This window comes from Triticum urartu, chromosome 6A (assembly GCF_056163025.1).
Source record: "Triticum urartu cultivar PI428250 chromosome 6A, HENAU_Tu73, whole genome shotgun sequence".
Lineage (NCBI taxonomy): Eukaryota > Viridiplantae > Streptophyta > Magnoliopsida > Poales > Poaceae > Triticum > Triticum urartu.
In genome coordinates this window covers 570,450,985-570,471,513 of record NC_141878.1, presented here as the reverse complement: position 1 = coordinate 570,471,513, position 20,529 = coordinate 570,450,985, and the positions used below count along the sequence as shown (strand labels likewise).

At 40.5% G+C, this 20,529-nt stretch overlaps 2 protein-coding genes across 2 annotated transcripts; one reads left to right on the top strand and one right to left on the bottom strand.

Annotated features, from left to right (window-relative positions):
* The first annotated feature begins 11,965 nt into the window (after nucleotides 1-11,965).
* Nucleotides 11,966-16,880, top strand: LOC125516974 (wall-associated receptor kinase 5-like). The gene has a single exon (XM_087528890.1). The coding sequence runs from the start codon at nucleotides 13,956-13,958 to the stop codon at nucleotides 14,670-14,672; it is 717 nt and encodes a 238-aa protein (XP_087385016.1). The 5' UTR covers nucleotides 11,966-13,955; the 3' UTR covers nucleotides 14,673-16,880.
* A 1,958-nt stretch (nucleotides 16,881-18,838) lies between these two features.
* On the bottom strand, nucleotides 18,839-20,529 carry LOC125515146 (beta-1,2-N-acetylglucosaminyltransferase II). Its single transcript, XM_048680586.2, has one exon. The coding sequence runs from the start codon at nucleotides 20,381-20,383 to the stop codon at nucleotides 19,070-19,072; it is 1,314 nt and encodes a 437-aa protein (XP_048536543.1). The 5' UTR covers nucleotides 20,384-20,529; the 3' UTR covers nucleotides 18,839-19,069.

Below are 20,529 nucleotides of genomic sequence, written 5' to 3'. Positions count from 1 at the left end.
ATGACCATTTAATGTAATGGATGAAGTATTTTGCAATTTCTAGATGTTAAGACAAGTTCAGTTACTGTAGATGTAATTTTCTCTTCAGTACTGTATGCTTTTCAAATACTTATGTGTGTTATCAAGGAGCTATGAATGACCAGTTTCTGTTATGCTAAAGAAATGGTGTTATCAAATTCATGTTCTTCATTTGTTCAACAGTAAAATGCATGTTCAGTTCAGTATTGTTCTGTGTTATCAACTGCAAATTTTTAAATTTCAGTCTTATTCCTTCTTGTCAGTGTTCAACATGTTATTGAATGCATGTTCAGTAAAGGAAGAAACATTTTCCACTTCTCCAATTTCCAACAGCAAAGTTGTCTCCACACAAAGGTTTCTATTAACACTGACATCAAACAACACAAAAGTCTCCTTCTTACTTAGCAATTGCCAACATTGACAGCAATCACATCCTAACTAGAACTAACACTAACACAAAGAGAATTGCAAATAGCAGTACAACTGCTATCTTCATTACAACAACCAAGTCTGTAACATCTCCTGGAAGTAATTTTAGCAGTAGCAGCATCTTCATCATATCTTCAGGATCCACTTCTGTCGTGTTCTTCTTTTTCTTCATCTCTACTACTTTACTATCCACAGATTCACCTCTCAGATGTCCATTTACCTTCAAATAATCAATGTAACTAGCTTCCCAGTGCCAAAAGTTGCAAGGTTTCTTCCCTGCCTATTTGACAAAATCAAGAACAAATCTCAAAATCAAATCAAGAACAAATCTGAAAATCAAATTAAGAAGAACAACATCCAGTCAATGTTCTTGTGCTAACCTTATGATTCATACACTTGTACAAGATCCATCCAGGATGCTTTTCAGTGGTGGACTCAAACCGCCTAATCTGGCGAATCTTGCAATCAGGGCATTGGATCAAAGGAAGCCAACCCGCACCGGCCCCCGATGAGCTACCCGCGCCGGACATGGGAGCAGAGGATGCAACTGTTGGATCCAAGCGACAGTGGAGGGGATGAGAGATTGCGCTAGGGATTTAGCAGTCGGATGAGGGGAACGAGAGGGGAATCGACAGGGGAGGGGAGAGGATGAAGAAACCCTCGACGTGTCATGTCCAGCTGGCGAGTCAAAGCGGGTTTCTGGTCAAATCGGGCCGATACGAGCCGAAACGGTATGGGTTACCGTATAGTGACCCGGTTCAGCGAGCCCGGTGACCGTAACTTGCGATTTCGTGAATACAGTGACCAAAGTGAACCCTAGAGTCAAGTTCAGTTACTGTAGATGTAATTTTCTCCTCCAGAAAGCTCTGCCCTGGCTGCATGCGAGGAGGACCAGGTAGATTTCTGTCGTCTTATCTCTTTCAGGGTCCTGGAAGCAACTACTCCGTATTATGGATGGGTCCAGCTTATTCTTTGCTTTAACTGGGGTTAGCTAGGCTTCTTGCTAGAATTTTTCACCAGACTAGGTTTGCGTCTACTTAGAGTATAATTAGAAGGACATTAATTATGACAATTTTTTAAAGATCTAAGATGTAATTATAGTAAGGTCTTTAATTCTAGAGAAAATTACACCACACACAAATAAAACTAGGCGCGAGGATACATGTTATTTCATAATGTCATAAATAGCTCATTCTCATATACGTACTATAAACTTGTTTTGCAGGCTCTCTTTGGGTCAAAATCGTGCTAGCTTAGCAAAAATTCCACATCGGCAGATGACATACAAGAGGGGTTATTTGAAAAATTGCTGCACAGGTTCTTACTGCAATGACATCAACAATGTTTGGTATTGTATACGGTCAATACTAACTAAACGTCACATGCGATGCATGTGACCCAAGTTGTATTGGTACCTCCGTGCCATTTATTTTGAAATTTTCACCCCAGCAATCTCCGAATTCTCGTTAGTAGTTCATTGTTTCTTCTATCTTTTGACACAACTACGACCCAATGGACCATCCAGGTAGCGGACATTGGCGACCAACAAAGTTGACCGAGATGGTGGAATCGAAGCGACGAGAACCCGGCGGTGAACCTCAATTTTGGTTAGTGTGTTTGATTCTCGTTCTCCCTTACCAACCTAGTTGGGATTTTGACAACTGTAGTTTTCGTATAGTTCAATGAGCTGTTTTGGGTGGCTTGGTCATAAAGGCATAAGAAGATCGCCGAAGCCTGGTCGCCCCTCTTGCGCGGTTTTAGGAGGTCAATGTCACCGTTAGCTTGCAAGACATAGACACACTCCCGAGCATTTAAAATTGCTTGTGCTCTCTTAAGCTTGGCTGGTTCGGCTTGATGTGTGATGTTTCATATGACAACTTTACACGACATTCCAAGACGCACAGAAACATCGCATACACATTTTAGTTTTTCAAGTAGGTGTAAAAATGATTTGATTTTCTTTTGTATATGTTGGCATGCGTGTTGAGTACATGACTTGGTTTGTTTGCGGGGTCATATCCGCATCCGGCGACAATGTGATAGTTTATTATCAAGCCAGTTTTTCAGAGAAGGCGTACTAAAGCACTTCTTGTTTTTTAACCTTTCGGATTGTATCCTTATTTTGGTTACAAATATGGCACCCTTAGGAGGAGGGGGCCGAGAATGATTTTCTTGAAGTTGCATCATTTGATTCCACCAACGCAAATAGAACTACGATGCTAGTCTGATATTTACCATGGAAGGTGTAGAGACGCGTGGCGACTAATGTATATAAAGCTGGAATTAAAACTCAAAGCTCGTAAGCTAAATGAGTAACTCGAGGAAACTTTGATTATCCGCGAGTAGCTGTTTTGGTTCCAAAATAGTGTAACATTTGTTTAACTTATATTCAGCCGAACATTAGGTAAACTATTATTACGGGACCTGGGGAGTACGGGCGTCCAGACACGCCAGCCCTAAAATAGGAATCCGCATTGGAGGGATGAAAGGACATTTGGGGCCGGAATGATGGTCGGCAGTTGGAGATGCCCTAGGCTTTGAGCTAGCTACTCCATATACGAAGACAAAAAAGAGTAAACTTATTTCAGTAAGCTGGTTGTAATAAAAATTAAACTATTGTCAAGCTTCACTCGGCTGCAATATAAGGCAACCAAGCTCCGTCCAGCAAGGTAGCCAATCACTAACTATTTTCAATAACTAGATGTTGTTCTAAGAGAGAAAAGAGGAACCGACGAAGCTAACACATAAGCGACCCAGAGCTGGCGACAATGTGGTTGGCCGGGGTCAGTGATTTAACTAGCGAGGATGGGAGGCTTTTCGAAAATGGTAGACTCACGGAGTATCACAAGCGTTTTACGGGGCTTTCTTCTAACAAATCCCCCCCCCCCCCCCCCCTTGATTTTTAGTCCTCTCCCAAACGGCAGTTCTGTTGGTCCACCTCAACTACTCCGTGAACTCCACATGAAATCCTCCTGTTGATGTAGCATTACTCGAGGATTTTAGCTCTGATTACAATAACTCTAGACTTACGGACAGTTTTGTCACGGACTAAAGTTGTAGGCTGATGTGTCCTCTTCCTTACGATAATCCTACATCTACGAAGCCTTATGTAACCTGCTATTAATCCTATCGGCTATCGCCCCCTCACACCCCCCCCCCATTGATTTTCACCTGGGTGGGCCCCGCATCCCCCTTCCCTCCAGTCAAATCTTTCCAACTATGCTCGCCACCGTAAAACCTAAGTAACATCCCGTGGATGTAGCATTGCTCCTCTTCCTTTTTTGCGGGATAATGTGGGTTTTATTCCTCAGAAATAGAATTACAGTCTGCTAGTACATCATGAGTAACGCTGGCTGGCACATGGTGCAACCAACAGGCGGTGCTACCACCAGATCTTCCTATACTAGCTAAACTATGAGCAACTCTATTTTGATGATGTTCAATTTCAACTCTATTGCTCATATTCCTTATTAACCTCTCCCTGAATTCCAAGGTGGGTCTCCCTTTGATTTTCAACCAAATAATTCTATGTGTGTCCCTAAGTGTAGCATTTCTCCTCTGATTATAGCAACCGCGGCCATGACGACGATGAAGGGGTATCACCTGCATGACTCCTACAATTAAGTATGGGCCAAGAGAGGAGAGAGGCGTTTTGGCACGTGGGAGCATATGCTCCTGGTTTTAAAATGTGTTTTAAACATATTTTGAAATGTCACAATATTCTGACAAAGTGATTCCCGACTGCATTTTGACATTCTACGTGCACAGAAACTCGTTTTGCGAAAAACCGACAACTTTCATATCACATGTAAAAAAGAGAAAATTTAGTGTTAAAAAAGGATTTTCATGAGACATTATTTTGTCTTTTTACGCAAGGCGTATAAAATGTTAGTTTTTCACGAAACTTGGCATGCGCACATACAATGTTGAAAACGCGTCAAATTTGTGTTTGAAATTTTTTGACATTTTAAAATATATTTTCGTTGGCAGGAGCATATGCTTCCATGTGCGAAAGTGGAGAGAGGGCCAACACGCACATTACGTACACGTACATAGCCCGCCACCGTGCATGTCCAACATGCATGCAGGTCCGCAGTACGTGCCGCCAAGATGTCTTTCCAGCCTTCCAGGAGCTGCCAACTTGGAGTGTACCTCGCCGGCGTGCTCCTGGCCGTCGACGCGCGCGCTCACGGCTCACCTCCCAAGACAGTGCAAACACGCAGCTCGCCGACGTGCATCCATGTTCCCCGTGTGTGTAGCCCGACCGACCACCACGAGCCATCTGCACATGCATGCATGCATGCTACGAGTACTACACAAGAAGTCAAGAATGACGAAAGAACCTTTTCTTTTCTTAAGCGAAGCCGGCCAATTGGGGGAAATAAGGCCGGCCATGTGCAGTCTAACTCCTTTTCACTCTGGTTGGCCCATTATCTGAGTTTTCTTTTTCTTTTTCTTCTCAAAAAAAAAACCTGAGTTTGTTCCTAATCTTTTCTTCTTCCAATTTTTCTTTCTTTATTTTCCTTTTTGTTTTTATATTTCTCATATTTTCTTTTATTTCTATTAGTCTGAATGCACAGTTCATTCATTCTCACAACAATGGGCATGTAATATTTTGTTAACGGACCTCTATAGTATTTCTCCTCTCATTTTTTAATAAAATAAATGATTAATCACATTAGAGTCTATTTTGTACTCCCACCGTTCCTTTCATAGTGAACTATGTGATTTAATCAAAAACAAATACACCTTACATTGTGGGATTTTATCAAAAAACAAATACACCTTATATAAAGGAAGGGGTGGCCTAGAGTGAACTATGTGATTTAATACATTCGTTACATTCATCAACATGGAAAAATGTGTCCATGAAAAGAATAAAATGTTTCCACCCAGACACGAACAAAAGCTTGTTTTCATCACTTGCACACAGCGAAATATAAGCTCACATTTTTCTTTCCAACCAACATGTGTAGACTGTAGAGAAGGAGAAGGTCCCTTTAAGAAGAAAATAAGATAGCAAATGGCCTGGAAGGGTTTCAGTGTGCAGTGCCCTGCTTATTAGCTTGTCCCATTTGTGGATCGATCGATCTTCAGAATCAAGCTAAGTTGAGTCGGAATTTGAAGTGCGCATGATTAGCTAGTACTCTAGTAGTGGCTAGCTATGAAAGGTCATGACCCGGCTTAGGCCAATGGCATGGCTGCTGCAGGAGACGATGCGCTGCATCCATTCGAGCCACTCAGCGGGACTGGTTGGTCTTTGGCCGCCGCGGTGCAACTTGACCGCATTCTTTGGAGTCTCTCACAATGCGGCAACTGGCAGATGACCGAGATCGTCCCATACTTGACTTGTATTGATTTGGAGGTAATTGTATCGATGATGCTTGAATTTGCAATGGATGTTCATTTTAGTGTATGAATTTAAAAAATACGTCAAACTAGTTTTAAAACTTGGCTGGCGCGTGCAAATACGATGGTAAACACATCTGTAGAAGTATAACGTGCCGACATGGCACCGTGTTTGACTGATGTGGCATGGGGTCCACTTGTAATTACGACATATGATTATTTGAATACTATATGTATCTATGAGTAGTGGGCTCCATCCATCAATCCAGAAGGAAACTTGATATTAATAATTGTGCTTTTTTTGAGAAATTAATAATCGTGCTTGACAGCAGTCGAACCGGACTGCTGCCTCCAGGTTGCATGCGCTGGCCACACCAAGGTGTTTCAGTGATAGCATGGCGAAATCACTAATTAAGAAGTACTCGTTGCAAAGAACATTCAATTTTTTCAGGTCGCGACAAGTAGCGCACATGCAGCGTGCCCGTCGCAACCTGGGAGTTTTCCCTTTTTTCGTAGATTCGTTTATTCAAAATGCTTTATCTTTTAAACCATGCGTCCAAATCTCGAATCGTTTTCACCATTGGATTCCTCACGTCGAGATCTTCAAAACTAGATCATATGTTAATAGGTTTTGATGAACTTTTTTTCACGAAAAAAAACTGACGAAAAAAATCAGGCGAAAAAACCGAACCGGGAGCACGGTTTTTTCCCTTTCCGAAAGAGGCACACCCGTGCCTCTCGTGAAATCACACCCGTGCCTCTCGTAGAAGCAAAACCGTGACTCTCCTGAAAGGAAAAAAAATAGAAAACGCGTTTTTTCGTTTCCGATAGGCACGGCCGTGACTCTCGTGAAAACGCAACCGTGCCTCTCACGGAAGCAAAACCGTGACTCTCACGAAAAAAACAGAAAACACGTATTTTTTTTCCTTTCTCAGAGGCACGGCCGTGACTCTGAGAAAGCACAACCGTGCTTCTCGCGGAAGCAAAACCATGACTCTCGTGAAAGAAAGAAAAAACAGAAAACGCGTTTTATTTTTCCCTTTCTGGGAGGCACGGTCGTGACTCTCGCAAAAGCACAACCGTGCCTCTCGCGGAAGCAAAACCATGACTCTCGTGAAAGAAAAAAAACAGAAAATACGTTTTTTCGTTGCCGAAAGGCACGGCCGTGACTCTTGCTAAAGCACAAGCGTGCCTCTCGCGGAAAAAACCGTGACTTTCGCGAAAGAAAAAAAAAGAAAACGCGTTTTTTTGCGCAAAAAAAAGTTTCTCAATTTTTTTTATCGAAAAGCTAAAGAAGACCGGGGGAAAACCAAAACGTTGAAAAAACCAGAAAAAAACCGTTTAAAAAGCCGAAAACGCGTGCGGAAAAATAAAAAAATCCGAAGGAAGCATCCAAAGCACGACACGTGGCGAATGGCTGAGAGCGCGCCAAGTGGCGCTGATCGTTGCGAGGCTCCCGAAGGAGCGCCAGTGGCCCATTAGCACAGGTTAACATAAAAAAGTAAAAGTCTGTAAATTATAACTAAAATAATAATAGTTAGATTCAAATATTTGTGTGTAGTTAATAATTACCTCATGTATACAAATATTCATGTGTTGTTAATAATTGACTCGTGGTATACAAATATTTGTTTGCATGTATATATATAAACCAGGCCCCATGCCACACTATGGGTTATTAAATATTTGTGGTATATAAATAATAACCTCATGGTACACAAATACAAGTGTTCACACAAAATAAATATATAGAGGTATTAATAAAATAATTTACTCAAAAATGTTCCTGTAACTTTTGGAAATGCTTAATTATTATATAGACAATACTATTTTAAACATAAGCCATGATTGTTTAAAAATCTTTAGTCAATACGAACATTTAAAATATACAATCATGGATTATATACGGATGTTCATTAAATAATTTCTAATTTTTTAAGTGAATACAAACATTTCTATACATGAGGTAATAATTAATATAGCATAATATTCGAATCCAAATTCGTGATTATGACTATCATTTAGAGGTGTTTTACTTGTCTTACAAATTTTAAATGTGCCAAAATGGGCTACTGGCTGCAACCCATCTAAGCACCACAAGCATCTCTATTTACAATTCATTCGGCTTCAGGCGAAATCACTAACTGAGGAGTACTCCTTCCAAAGATCACTCCTATCTCCCCTGGTTGTGACAGGTGGCGCGCTGCATATGTGCCACTTGTTGCAACCTGAGAGTTTTTCCTTTTTTCGTAGATCTGTTTATTCAAAATGTTTTATCTCTTAAACCCTGCGTCCAAATCTCGAATGGTTATCATAATTGAAGATCTTCAAATCTAGATCACATGTCAATAGATTTTGACGAACTTTTTTTCATAAAAAAAACGGACGAAAAAACCAAACTAGGAGCATGTTTTTTTTCCTTTCCAGAAGCCATTTCCGAGAGGCACGGCCGTGCCTCTCGCTGAAACAAAATCGTGCCTCTTGCCGAAAGAAAAATAGAGAAAATGTGTTTTTTTTTCGTTTCCAAGAAGCATGGCCGTGCCTCTCGTAGATGCAAAATCGTGCCTCATGCGGAAGAAAAAATGAAGAGAAAATGAAAAAAAAATGTTTCCAAAAGGCATGGCCATGCCTCTCACGGAAGAAAAAAAATCGCATTCTTTTTCGTGCCTCTCGCGAAAGCAAAATCGTGCTTCTCGCGAAAGCAAAATCGTGTCTCTCAATAGGGAAAAATGTGTTTTTACGCGTATTTTTAAAAAAAAAGTATCAAAAAAATAGGAAAATAGGTGGAAATCCGAAAAAATCATCCAAAAAGCCGAAAACACGTGCAAAAAATAAAATAACTAAAATCGGGAGGGAGATCCTAGACCGCGACACATGGCAGCGGCTGAGAGCGCGCCTCATGTGATGGAGGCTCCTGCACAAGCGCTGAAGGCGCACTTACCTGCGCCGACCCATATTATTTTCCATAGAACTCCCCAAAAATATGTGCTGGCGACCATTTCGAACTCACAACCTACAGGTTCGAAGGGAAGGGCACCAACTACTGGGCTATCGCACACTGTTGTGAAGCACTTCCAGTTTTCTCATTTTATTTCATTCCTAAGTCATGGGTTTTTTCTGGACGTTTTCATTCCGTTTTTCAAAAATAATCCTTGCTTTTCCCTTGTTCTTTTTTCTGAAACGCGCAGATTATTACAAAAATCATGAAATTTTTCTTCAGAATGGATGAACATTTTTTCCAAAATCCATGAACTTTCATTCAAATTCGTGAACATTCTTTCAAGATTGATCTAATTTTTTCAGGTTTTTGGATTTTTTTAAAAAAATAGATGAACTGCTTTTTAAATTCTATAAAAAATCAAATTGAGGAAGTGTTTTTAAATCAATGATCTTTTCTAAAATTTGTGAACTTTAAGAAAATAGATGAACTACTTTTCAAATTCGATGAACTTTTCCCAAATTGGTAATTTTTTAAAAAATCGATGGAACTCTTTCAAATTCATGAATTTTTTTAGATTTGGTGAACTATTTTTCGAATTTGATGTATTTTTTCAAAATCGATAAAAATCGATGAACTTTTCAAGTAATTTTCAAATTTAAGTTAACATTTTATTAAAATCAAGATTAACTAACGCTGTTTTCAAGTAATTCGTATAAAACATGTTTGGTGTAGTGGTTGTTTCGTTAGCTCTAGTAGCTCTGCCTCAGTTTTTCTTCACGTTTTCCTTTTTGACCAGGTAATAGGCCGGCCCGCTACGCATCGCTTGCGAGCGCCAGTAGTCAACCGGAAGAGCTTCTGTGCGCTTGCCACGAGTTGAAAGCTCGCCTCGCTTAAGGGAACGCCATACTGGCCCATCCCAGTTAGCGGAACGTCACGGCTTAAGGGAACGTTATTTTATTTTAAAAAAGACTTCAAAATATTTTAAATAAACATATGACAAAAAATTAAAAAATGTGAATAAAACATTTGAAACTGTTAGTTTTTTTAAGGATATTTGAAACTGTTAGTGTGTATAGAGAAAATGTTTCTCGTGTACAGAAAAAATGTTTACAAAAAAATACAACGTGTATGAAAAAGAGTGATCCTATATTTTAAAAATATTAGTCAAGCATTTTGAGAAATGTTCAACAAGTAGGATTATTTCAAAAATGTTAATCAAACATTTGAAAAATGTCAAATGTGTATAGAAACAATATTGACCATGTATTAAAGAAATGTTAATCTTGTATTTGAAACGTTAACCAAGCATTTGAAGATGTTCAACAAGTATACAAAAATGTAGACCATGTATTGCAAAAATGTTAATCTTGAATTTAAAAAATGTTAATCAAACATTGGGAAAATATTTTAACATGTGTATAAAAAAATGTTGACCACATATTGAAAAATGTTAAGCATGTATTAGAAAATTTTGAAGGATATATTATAAAAGTGTAAAATTTGCATGGAAAAGGTAGACATCAAGATTTAAGGAATGTTAATCATGTATTTCAAAAAGAAATTGTAGTCTTGCTCCGTCTCCGCTGAGAAGAAAGTTTGCGGCTTCCTTCTATGAGTGTTTGGTCACGCCTTTTGTTTCGGAGTCTCCTTCACCCCACCCCCTAGCGCACATTGGACAACGCCCCCTGTTGATGACATGGTGTTCATCCTCAACGCGCCCGTCTTCGTGCTATGGCATGTGCTCGCGTATCCCAGGTTCATTACAGATAGATCCTTACATGCATGGTCAGTGCCTCCCTCTGTTTTTCACCTGATTTGGGACTTATTTTGCTTCGATTTCGCTGCGGACCTAGGTTCGGCGGCGGCGGCCCAAAGGATCGATTCCGAAGCCACACTCACAAGAAAATAGTGTACTAGCCTTAAGCTTCTGTCAATGAATCAAATGTTAAACCAGCAGTTGGTTCTAGTACAGTCAGTTATTATTTCAAGTGGTGAGGACTAGTAGTGAACTGGCGAGCTCGATAGCCGGCTCAGTGGCATGAATTTAATTTTCATATTGTATAGCCTCAACATTGTAGGTATTGATATTTTTTCATATAAATATTATCAAATTTTAATAAGTTTAACTTCATACAATTTTTATATACAAAATAAAAAAGAGAGTATGGAGTACTTGGTTTAGTCATGGGGGTCAAATGATCCCCCCCCCCCCTCTGCTCGTGTACTTGGTTCAGTGTTTGAAAACATGAAAAGCGTATCAAAACCTACCACCATAACCAATGTGAATCTACTGTCAACAACGATAATGGTAGAAAAAAGGCCAGATAGAGAAAAAATCAGAACGGGATCAAATCGTGTTAAAGTTTGACAAAAGGGTCAGAACTGTGAATTTGGCCGCGACGGGATGGGCGACTCGTGCCTCGTCAATTTGCTATACGAAGTGGAGCAAAAAGCAAAGACCGCATCTTTTTTGTGTGTTTACGAGAAAATTCCTCATGGTTTGCAATGGGATAATTAGGGTCGAGGCCCAAAAATAGATTGTGCTCATGCTCGGGATCGGGTTCGAGCCTGTTTACTTGTATCTCTAGCCTTTACTATGTGTACTATGTGAATTAGATATACATGAAATATGTACTATGTGTATGGAAAAAAGTAGACACCAAAAATAAGATTTCAAAAAATTGTTAATCATGTATTTCAAAAATGTTAAACATGTATATAGAAATGTTTTTTATGTATACAAAAAATGTTGAATGTATATGAAAACCAAGAAAACCGAAGGAAAAAAGGGAAGGAAACAAAGCACCAAGAAAAACCAAGAAAGAAATAAAAATATTGAAGAAAAGAAAAATCCTAGTGAAAACCAAGAAAAATATAGAAAACCTATGAAAAGAAAGACAAATGAGCAAAGAAAACAATGAAGAAACAAATAAAACCAGTATGAACCATGAAAAAAATGAAATACGATGAAAAGACAGAAACCAAAGAAAACAATAAAGAAAAAAATGAAGTAAGGATACATATATTCTGAAAATTAATTTACCTAAATTTAGAAAGAAAAAAATATCACACATTTACAAAATGTTCATGAGTGTAAAGAAATGTCCGCACAACTTGTAAAAAATATTGATAGCATTCAAAAAATTCCGTGTATTTAAAAAAATCGCATCTCTCAATAAATATACATGAAAAAAAACTTGCACGATTTTAACAAAAAGGTCGTGACATTTAGAAAGATGTCCATGTGTTTCAGAACTATGTTTGTGAACTTGTTAAAACATGTTTATACAATGTAAAAAAAATTGGTGTAATGTAAAAAAATATGTTTCGTACCACTCAAGAAAAACCGTTAACCTCTGGAGAGTGGACAGTGAGGGGTCAGAGTAGCAGAGGCATTGCTGGGAGTGTCCCGAAGGATTCGAAGCAAATGCCGCCAAACGCATGACCATATTGGACTGCCCAGATTACAAATTTGCAAGTTAAAAAGAACAATTTGATCAAGTGATAAACTGATCATAGGTGATGCTAGAGGATAACTGAATTGTTATTTTCCGAACGAAAGGCTCCCGCCAGGTTCCATTCCATTCATGAAACCACCAGTTTCTTGCAAGATTCAGTGCATCACCCCTATGAGGTAAACTCTAAAACTACAACAGCAAAAGTAGAGGCATTACAGAACCAGGAATAGCAGCCAAGACGCAGATATTATCAGCTTTCGGGACACCAGCCGAGCTCTTCTTGCTGTGATCTTGGCAAAACTGATATCAGGTGTCTCTGGACGGCTTTAGTAAGCGAGGCACTTTCTGCCACAGCACCTGAAAACCAGATCACATGCAACGGCAAAAAGAATGTTTTCAACCAACACCACGTAACAGCGTAGGAAACAATATTAGTAAAGCCGAAAAAAAATCAGATAACCACAGCCTAGAAACCTGCAAGAGATCGAAATCCCCGGTAAACTGGTGATCTCAGACCACTGATTCGTTGATTCGTTGTGCATGCGGTCTAAAGATCTAATTGATCTCCCGGAGGACCAACTTGGTACATGTGTTGACTTGTGGGCAGTTCTATGCAATTTCCTCAAGGGAAAATCATGATCATATCCGTATTTTTTCTTCACACGGACTAAAAGCATTAAGAGCATTACTCGGACTATCTTCTGAACATAACAGAGAATTATGAGTTCAATCAAATGGCCCCTGCCATGCTAGGCTGGACAATCAAGAGTTCCGTATGCCATACCAATGGGTCTTCGCCTTCGTGCCGTAGTGGCCACAGTTTTTGCCACAACTATACCACTGCATTTGATCATAGTTCTGTTGATGGTCATGGTCTTAATTTTGATCATGAGCAAGTTGTCATGGGCATTACTGCCGGTGTTCTGGTGGGTGTGTAGAGTTGCACTATGGTGATCATAATCTGCAAGGTAGAACATTAATAGAATGAAGTTTCTCAGTCTCCCGAGTTGTGTTTATCTCTGAATTTACTTTTTTTGCGGGTATGTGCAGATATCAATGAATGTGACATCTACCCGTGTTATGGTCACTGCAGAAACACACATGGAGGATATGATTGTCAGTGCCCTCTTGGCTTCAAGGGCAATGCATCTAAACCAAATGGATGTGAAGGTACTAGAATAAAGAACAGATTAATTGATAGCGTTATGCTTATTTCTTCAGTATATGATATTATCCGTTTCTAGGGATCAGCCAAAGATTCTTACCTTCTTAGCATATGGTATATTCGTAAATATTTATATGTCCCTCATTGACGACTGTGAACACCCGGAAGAATATCCATGTTATGGAATCTGCATCAACAGCCCTGGAACTTCCCATTGCCAGTGTCCTGATGGTACCTACACTACAGAGACCCATTGATGAAACAGGGATGCATCAGTGCCACAACAACAAAAAAGACATTTACAGGTAACAGTAGCATCGTTGTGATAATCACAATCATATCTTCCTCAAACAATTTGAATGCTCCAAACTCGTGACTTCGGCTCTTCACCTATGATGCCATATTTTACAGGTCTGTTCATAGGTCTAGTAGTCAGTGGTGGCTTGATTATTTTGCTTCTGGTACTTGCTGCCCCCTTGTAGCACACAGAATCAAGTTAAATAGAGCAAACAAACTGAAAAGAAGATTATTCAAGTAAAACCATGGGTTATTGTTGCAACAGCTAATATCACAGAAGACAGATTTTGGTGAAAGAATGACCATTCCCTTGTTGGATATAGAGAAGGCCACAGACAATTTTGGTAGAACTCGTGAGGCAGGCAGCGGAGGACACGGTGTTGTGTATAAAAGAATTTTTGACCTACAGGTTGTTGCCATCAAGAAATCCAAGATCATCGTACTGAGAGAATGTGATGACTTCATAAACGAGGTTGTGATTCTTTCTCAAATCAACCATGGAAATATTGTGAAGCTAATCGGATGTTGTCTCGAGACAGAAGTCCCGTTACTGGTTTATGAGTTCATTTCAAATGGTACACTTGATCACCATCTTCATTTTGAAGGCCCGATGTTATTATCATGGGATGATCAAACAAGGATTGAGCTTGAAGTTGCTAGAGCTCTTTCTTATCTTCATTCATCTGCTTTGATGCCAATTTATCATAGGGATATTAAATCATCCAACATACTTATTGATGATAATTTAACAGCAAAGGTATCAGATTTTGGAGCTTCGAGATACATCCCAATTGTCAAAACAGGGTTGACTACAGCTATGCAAGGAACAATAGGCTACTTAGACCCCATGTACTATTATACCGGTTGCCTAACAGACAAGAGTGATGTTTCTAGCTTTGGTGTACTTATAGAACTCCTAACTACAAAAAAACCATGCCTCTACCGTAGTGGCGGCAATGGTATTGGTCTTGTATCACATTTCGTTTCGCTACTCGCAGAAGGCAATCTTGATTGAGCTAATTGATTTTTTTGGTTGAGCTACTCGCAGAAGGCAATCCCCAAGTCATGGAAGAGGGAGATGACAAGTCCAGGAAGTAGCTACCCTGGCAGCGATGTGCATTAAATTGAAGGGAGAAGAGCGACCTACAATGAGGGAAGTGGAGATGAAACTTGAAATTCTGAGAATGCGTGTGGCACCTGATACTGCTGCATCAAGGAGATATGACAGGGATCAAATTGGGTCTCTATAAATGTCAACTGAAGCAGTTGTTGTGGAAGCTAGCAGGCAATACACACTATGGAGGAAGAAATATTATTACCCGCAAGTTATCCTCGATGATCTTGCTGCAGCATCCTCAACAACTAAATGTTCTACACATTTGTTTCTAAAGCATTGCAAGCGAACTGAAGAATAAGGCGGCAACAATATAAGCTGTCTGCTTCTTCACCTTCTAAATTATTTTTTAAACCCTTAGCAACTGCATCTTTCAACCCTTCTGCATATAAGTGTGTGCTGGTCACTCTTCCATGTCAAATGATTGGATATCAATGGTTTTGGTTTCAGGAAATAAAACATAATCTTCAATCTGTTTCTGTATTGACTATCAAACAGAAATTTGTGTTTCTGTATGCTTGTGGTCATACAGCAATTTTCCTCCAATATTGATTGTTGTATAGATTAAGATGTACTCCCTCTGTATCAAAATATTTGAAGTTCTAGGTTTGTCCTAGCCAAACTTCTTTTAGTTTGACCAGCTTTATAAAAAAATTGCTAATATCTATAACATCGAATATGTAATAATAGTATGAAAATATATGTTATAATGAATTTAATGAAGCTAATTTGGAGTGCATGATCTCATGACTGGAGTTATAAACCCCAGTGGTATGGAGCTTCCAAACTGCTCTATCATACTCTTCGGAGAGAGACACGGATCTGTTCGAACACAAACCATAATCTCATGAGCCTATCATCTAAGCCTCTCCAGAAAGTAAGTTTAACATATATTCCATTCCATCTCAGATTTGACCAACAGTAACATTATATTCATTATAGATAAATTAAATTTCCCACAAATGAATAGCAAGGCAAAACCATATATTCCACTATGAACCAAGGATAATTGAATTATGAACCAAGGCTAAACCATATATTCCACTATGGAGATAGACAATTAACATCAAAGCTATCAGATGCATGTTATTGACTCAAAGAACCATCAAGTAGTTTCTTATTTCTCTACTGTCAATGCTATCTATGTCCACATCACATTATTTTTCAATTTTCATATTCACGTAATTATCTCAAAGTCAATAGTTCAGCCCACGAAAAAGGGAAATAATAGCCATGTGCATGTAAGAACTAAATGCAAGAGGTCATACTGCAGCCCAAATGGGGGCAGATTCATCGTACTCGAAACAACAGAAAATCCACCTGCAGAAGCTTCAGTATCCAGTTAAACATGCAGGCATGCATGTGTAAAAGTTAAATAAAATTAGTCAATCAGAAAGAAGCTTTGAATAATTATGAGACAAAACACCAATCTGGTGGAGCTTGAATGTGGACTGAGAACAAGTTCGGAGTTTAACCAGGGGCAGATTGTTGGAATGTCGATTAAACACAGTAAATACCAACTTTTATTTTGCAAAGCAGAAGATAAACAATAAAAAGAGGATTGCATGACAGGAATAATAGGATAAAATGCAACACTTCTATGATGAATAATTGCCTAGTCAAAATATGACAACTGCAAGGGGAAATGATGATTAGGGTTAGAGAAGGCTTCATGTGGTGCTAAAAATCTGTCTAGTCATTCCAAGACCAGATGTGCCGAAAATATCAGGCTACCAGCAGCTAGGGTTCGGTAGTGATCGTGTGATCCAGCCCAAGATTGGACTACCCCAACAGTTCAAACCAAACAGTAGCCAACACATTAACTTACTATATATACCTGACTGTGCACTCCATGGCTCCTTTCTGAGCTAATTAGGCTCGCTTGGTTTTATTATGCAGTTAAGACTTTTTATAGTGGATGGTGACAAGCATATAAAGAATGTTTAATCTATAATGATATGTCGACAACATTAGAGTTTAGACCATGGTAAGTCAATTAAATAATGTCTAATAAACCGACATCAACGACAGATAATCGGACTCTTGGGTTCTCTCTAAGGAATGAAAAGAGCACCAACTGAAGAAGATTCTTCATCAGCAGCAAAGAACGGGACCTAAAAGGAATAACAAAAAAAAATAGCATCACATTCAATGCTTACCTAAAGAAAGAAATAATAAAGCAAACTACATAACTAGTCATTACCTCGCCCTGTAACATAGGAACCACCATGGATAATGTTCCGCTAGGAGGAAGCTTCTCAACAACCTGCAGAGCAGCAAAAAGTTTTGGTCAAGCAAATGTCATTCTGTTACGTTACTTGCTCATACCTCTACATAACGCAGTATCACAAACTGCTACTAATTACAACAACAACGAAGCCTTTAGTCCCAAACAAGTTGGTGTAGGCTGTCAAAAAAAAATAACTGCTAGCAAACCTTAAGGATTTGAAGCAAGAGCCACCAGAGATACATGACCATATTGGACTTGTCAAACATGCAGCCAGACATTGCAAATTTAATTAAAAAGAACAATGTTTTTTTAATAATGTTAAAAATAATAATGTGATTAAGTGCAAGCTGATCATAGTTGTTGCCTCAGGATAACAGAATTATGAACCAAGTCAGAAGCATGTTTCCACTATACAGATAAACGATCACGCAGTAGTTCAAACCTATCAGATACAGTACAAGTTATACTCAAAGAATAAACATGTAGTTTCTTCTTTCTCTATGGTCAACACGGTCTATGTCCACATCATATAAACATTCTATTGATCAAATTATTGTTTATCTTTGCATTATTATCTCAAAGTCAGTAGTTCAACCCACAAAAATAGGGAAAGAATAACCATGTGCACGTGAGAAGTAAATGCAAGAGGGAAACAACAGGGAATACACTTGCAGAAGCTTGAGTATCCAATAAACATGTAGGCAGCATATTCACAAAAGTTAATTAAAAAGAAGCAATGAATGATTATGAGAAAACACTAATCTGGACATCTGGTTGAGCCTGAGGGTGATATGAGAACAGGCTTGAAGTTTAACCAGGGCAGATTCTTGAAACGTTGATTTTAACACATGGAGTAAATATCAATGTGTTACTTGCAAAGCAAAAGATATGCGAAAATATATCAAGGATTGCATCATAGGAATAATACGATAAGTGCAACAAATTTACGAACGATAGAATAGAATGCTTACTATTAGAACAGAATAGAAAGATAATTGGATATGACGATTCCAGGGAAATAGAATGATTACTCATAGAAGAGGCTTCATGTGCTCCTAAACAGCCCTCCAGTCATTCCAGGGTCAGATGAGTCAAATATACTACGAACGGACGGAGAAAGCTGGGGTTTGGTTGTGATTTGTGGTCAGTCCATGAACAGACCAGCCCAACATTCAGATTTAACAGCAACCAGCACAGAAAAATAAATTTGCTATATGTACCTGATTGTCCACTCCATGAATCCTTTCTTAGCTAATTAAGTAATGTTCGATCATCTTACAGTGAATGGTAACAAGCACATAAAGAAAACTTTAGGCCATGATATGGCCACAACTTTAGGGCATGATAAGTGAATTATATAATATCTAATTAAACACATTAACAACAGATAAGAAAACTTAAAAAAATCATATCTTGTTGTGAGTATCAATATCTCCGTGCCTGTCTAAAATTTCACCAGCTACAAATCCTATAATACTACAAGCATGCAAAATCAAGAGTAGATGAGTTCTAAGAAATACAAGCAGCTAAAAATAGAAAGACCATGAAAGAAGCATACAAAACTGAAGAAGATAAACATATGCATGATGGCCAAAAAGATATAAAGTATTGTAGAAACCATTAGTACTAAATATTAGTTTCCAATCATACAACAGACAAGAGATACAGATGTCACTAGACATTACGGATGTCACTAGACATGGTAAGGCAACAGTAAGAGGCAATAATCATCAATAGGCATTAAGCATCCCTGAATGTTAAAGATGCCTAGAAAGCAGTACTTCAGTTAAACAAAGTAAACATGACAATCTCTTAATAATAGATGTTGCAAATGATCTTGAAACAATAAACTCTATCCATATCAGTGAGTTAAAGTACATCATACAGTTGGGAAAGTTAACCCAAGTCCAAGGCAATGTCTCCGAATAGAGAACTGTTCTACAAAAATTGAGAAAAAAGGGTGAAAGACTATTTATATCACAAACCGTGTATGAATCGATCGAAACATGCCAAACAACACTACAACAAGGGCATCATGAATGCCAAAATTCGTGTGCCTATAACCCCATCATACAGACAAGGTGTCTTTAACATGGTACATGTATGCAAAACTCAAGCAAAGCTCCCGGTCACGCCGATCGCCCCAGCCACCCCATCCTTTGAAACCAGCCTGATACCCCGGTTGTTTCCTAATGATGTGGACTGGCCAATCAGCTTTGATGTTAGGAACCTTGTCGATGGCATCTAGTTCTACGGCTCCCGCGCCATTATCCACACAAACACTGCTGGAGTCTTGGCCTTGGTGCAGGCCGCACTTGCCAAAATGTGCAGCACTCCTCCTAGGCCCCCTCAGACTGTAAACAGGAGCTTCAAACGACGGATACACCGTTGCCCACATGGTTATATCCCAATTGTATTCATCAAAGTCGCAGAACTGCTTAGCCTTGGCATGAATCTTCCTCCACACAGTCCTGTTGAAGGCATAGCCAATGTTACCCATCTTCTCAGCAACCATGCTCTCCCAGCCTTCCCCTTTCGCCTTGACATCGGAGGGCGCCAAATTGACGGCATAGCATTGGGGGCACTTCTTCGGCTTCAAATCCACAAGCAGCTGCACGTTGCGGTATGCATTGGGGAAGATGTAGTGGTCCTCCTCGATGAAGAGGATGTGCCCGTCGAAGTCCCTGGTCTCCTCCAGCCCATCCCACACGGTGTTCATCATCCACCACCAGTGGTGCTTCAGCGACACGATCCTCGGGGAGCGGTGGTTGCCATACTGGTCTGGCTCGCCCCGGCACCGCTTCTCGGCCGCCCTGTCCTTGTCCCGGCAGTCCCCGGGCGCGACGCCGGGGAAGGAGTCCGGGAAGAGGTGCGGCGAGTAGGGCGCGAAGATCTGCTTCACCTGGCAGAAGGCGATGCCCTTGACGATCTCGTCCATCTCGGGGAAGTAGCCGTCGTGGCTGACGACGAGCAGCGCCTCGCCGATGCCGTCGACGCGGGAGAGGCTGTCGACGACGAGGCGGAGGTAGCGGGGCCGGTTGTGGACGTAGAGGACGATCTTGAGGTGGCCGTCGGGGAGGGCGGGGAAGCGGCCCGCGTTGCGCGGCGGCAGCGCGTTGCGGCGGGCGAGGGAGAGGGACACCGCGCCCTGGCGCGGCAGCCGCGGGGTGAAGGACGGGTCGAGCAGGATCTTGCGCTGCGCGGCGGTGCGGTTGCGGTTGCGGGCGGCCGCGGCCGCGGCGGAGACGGCGGAGGGCGGGGCCAGGCGGCCCCCGCCGTGGCTGGCGCGGAGGAGCGAGACGAGGGCGAGGACCGCGAGGACGACGACGGCGAGGAGCGGCGCGGCGCGGGAGCGGAGCCGCGCGCCGTGGTGGAGGGCCATGGCCGCGGCGGCGGCGCCGCCTCCCCGGGATCCTGGGCGGCGGCCGGATCTCTGAGCTGGGCGGGCGGTGGGGTTTGTTGGCTAGCAGTCGATTGGGCGGAGGCGCAGGTGTGGACTGGGTATTCGTTGGTGGCGGCTTTGCTTGG

Excerpts from the sequence above, each read along its gene's own strand:
- LOC125515146 (XM_048680586.2), bottom strand. The coding sequence starts at position 20,383 with ATGGCCCTCCACCACGGCGCGCGGCTCCGCTCCCGCGCCGCGCCGCTC.
- LOC125516974 (XM_087528890.1), top strand. The coding sequence starts at position 13,956 with ATGACCATTCCCTTGTTGGATATAGAGAAGGCCACAGACAATTTTGGT.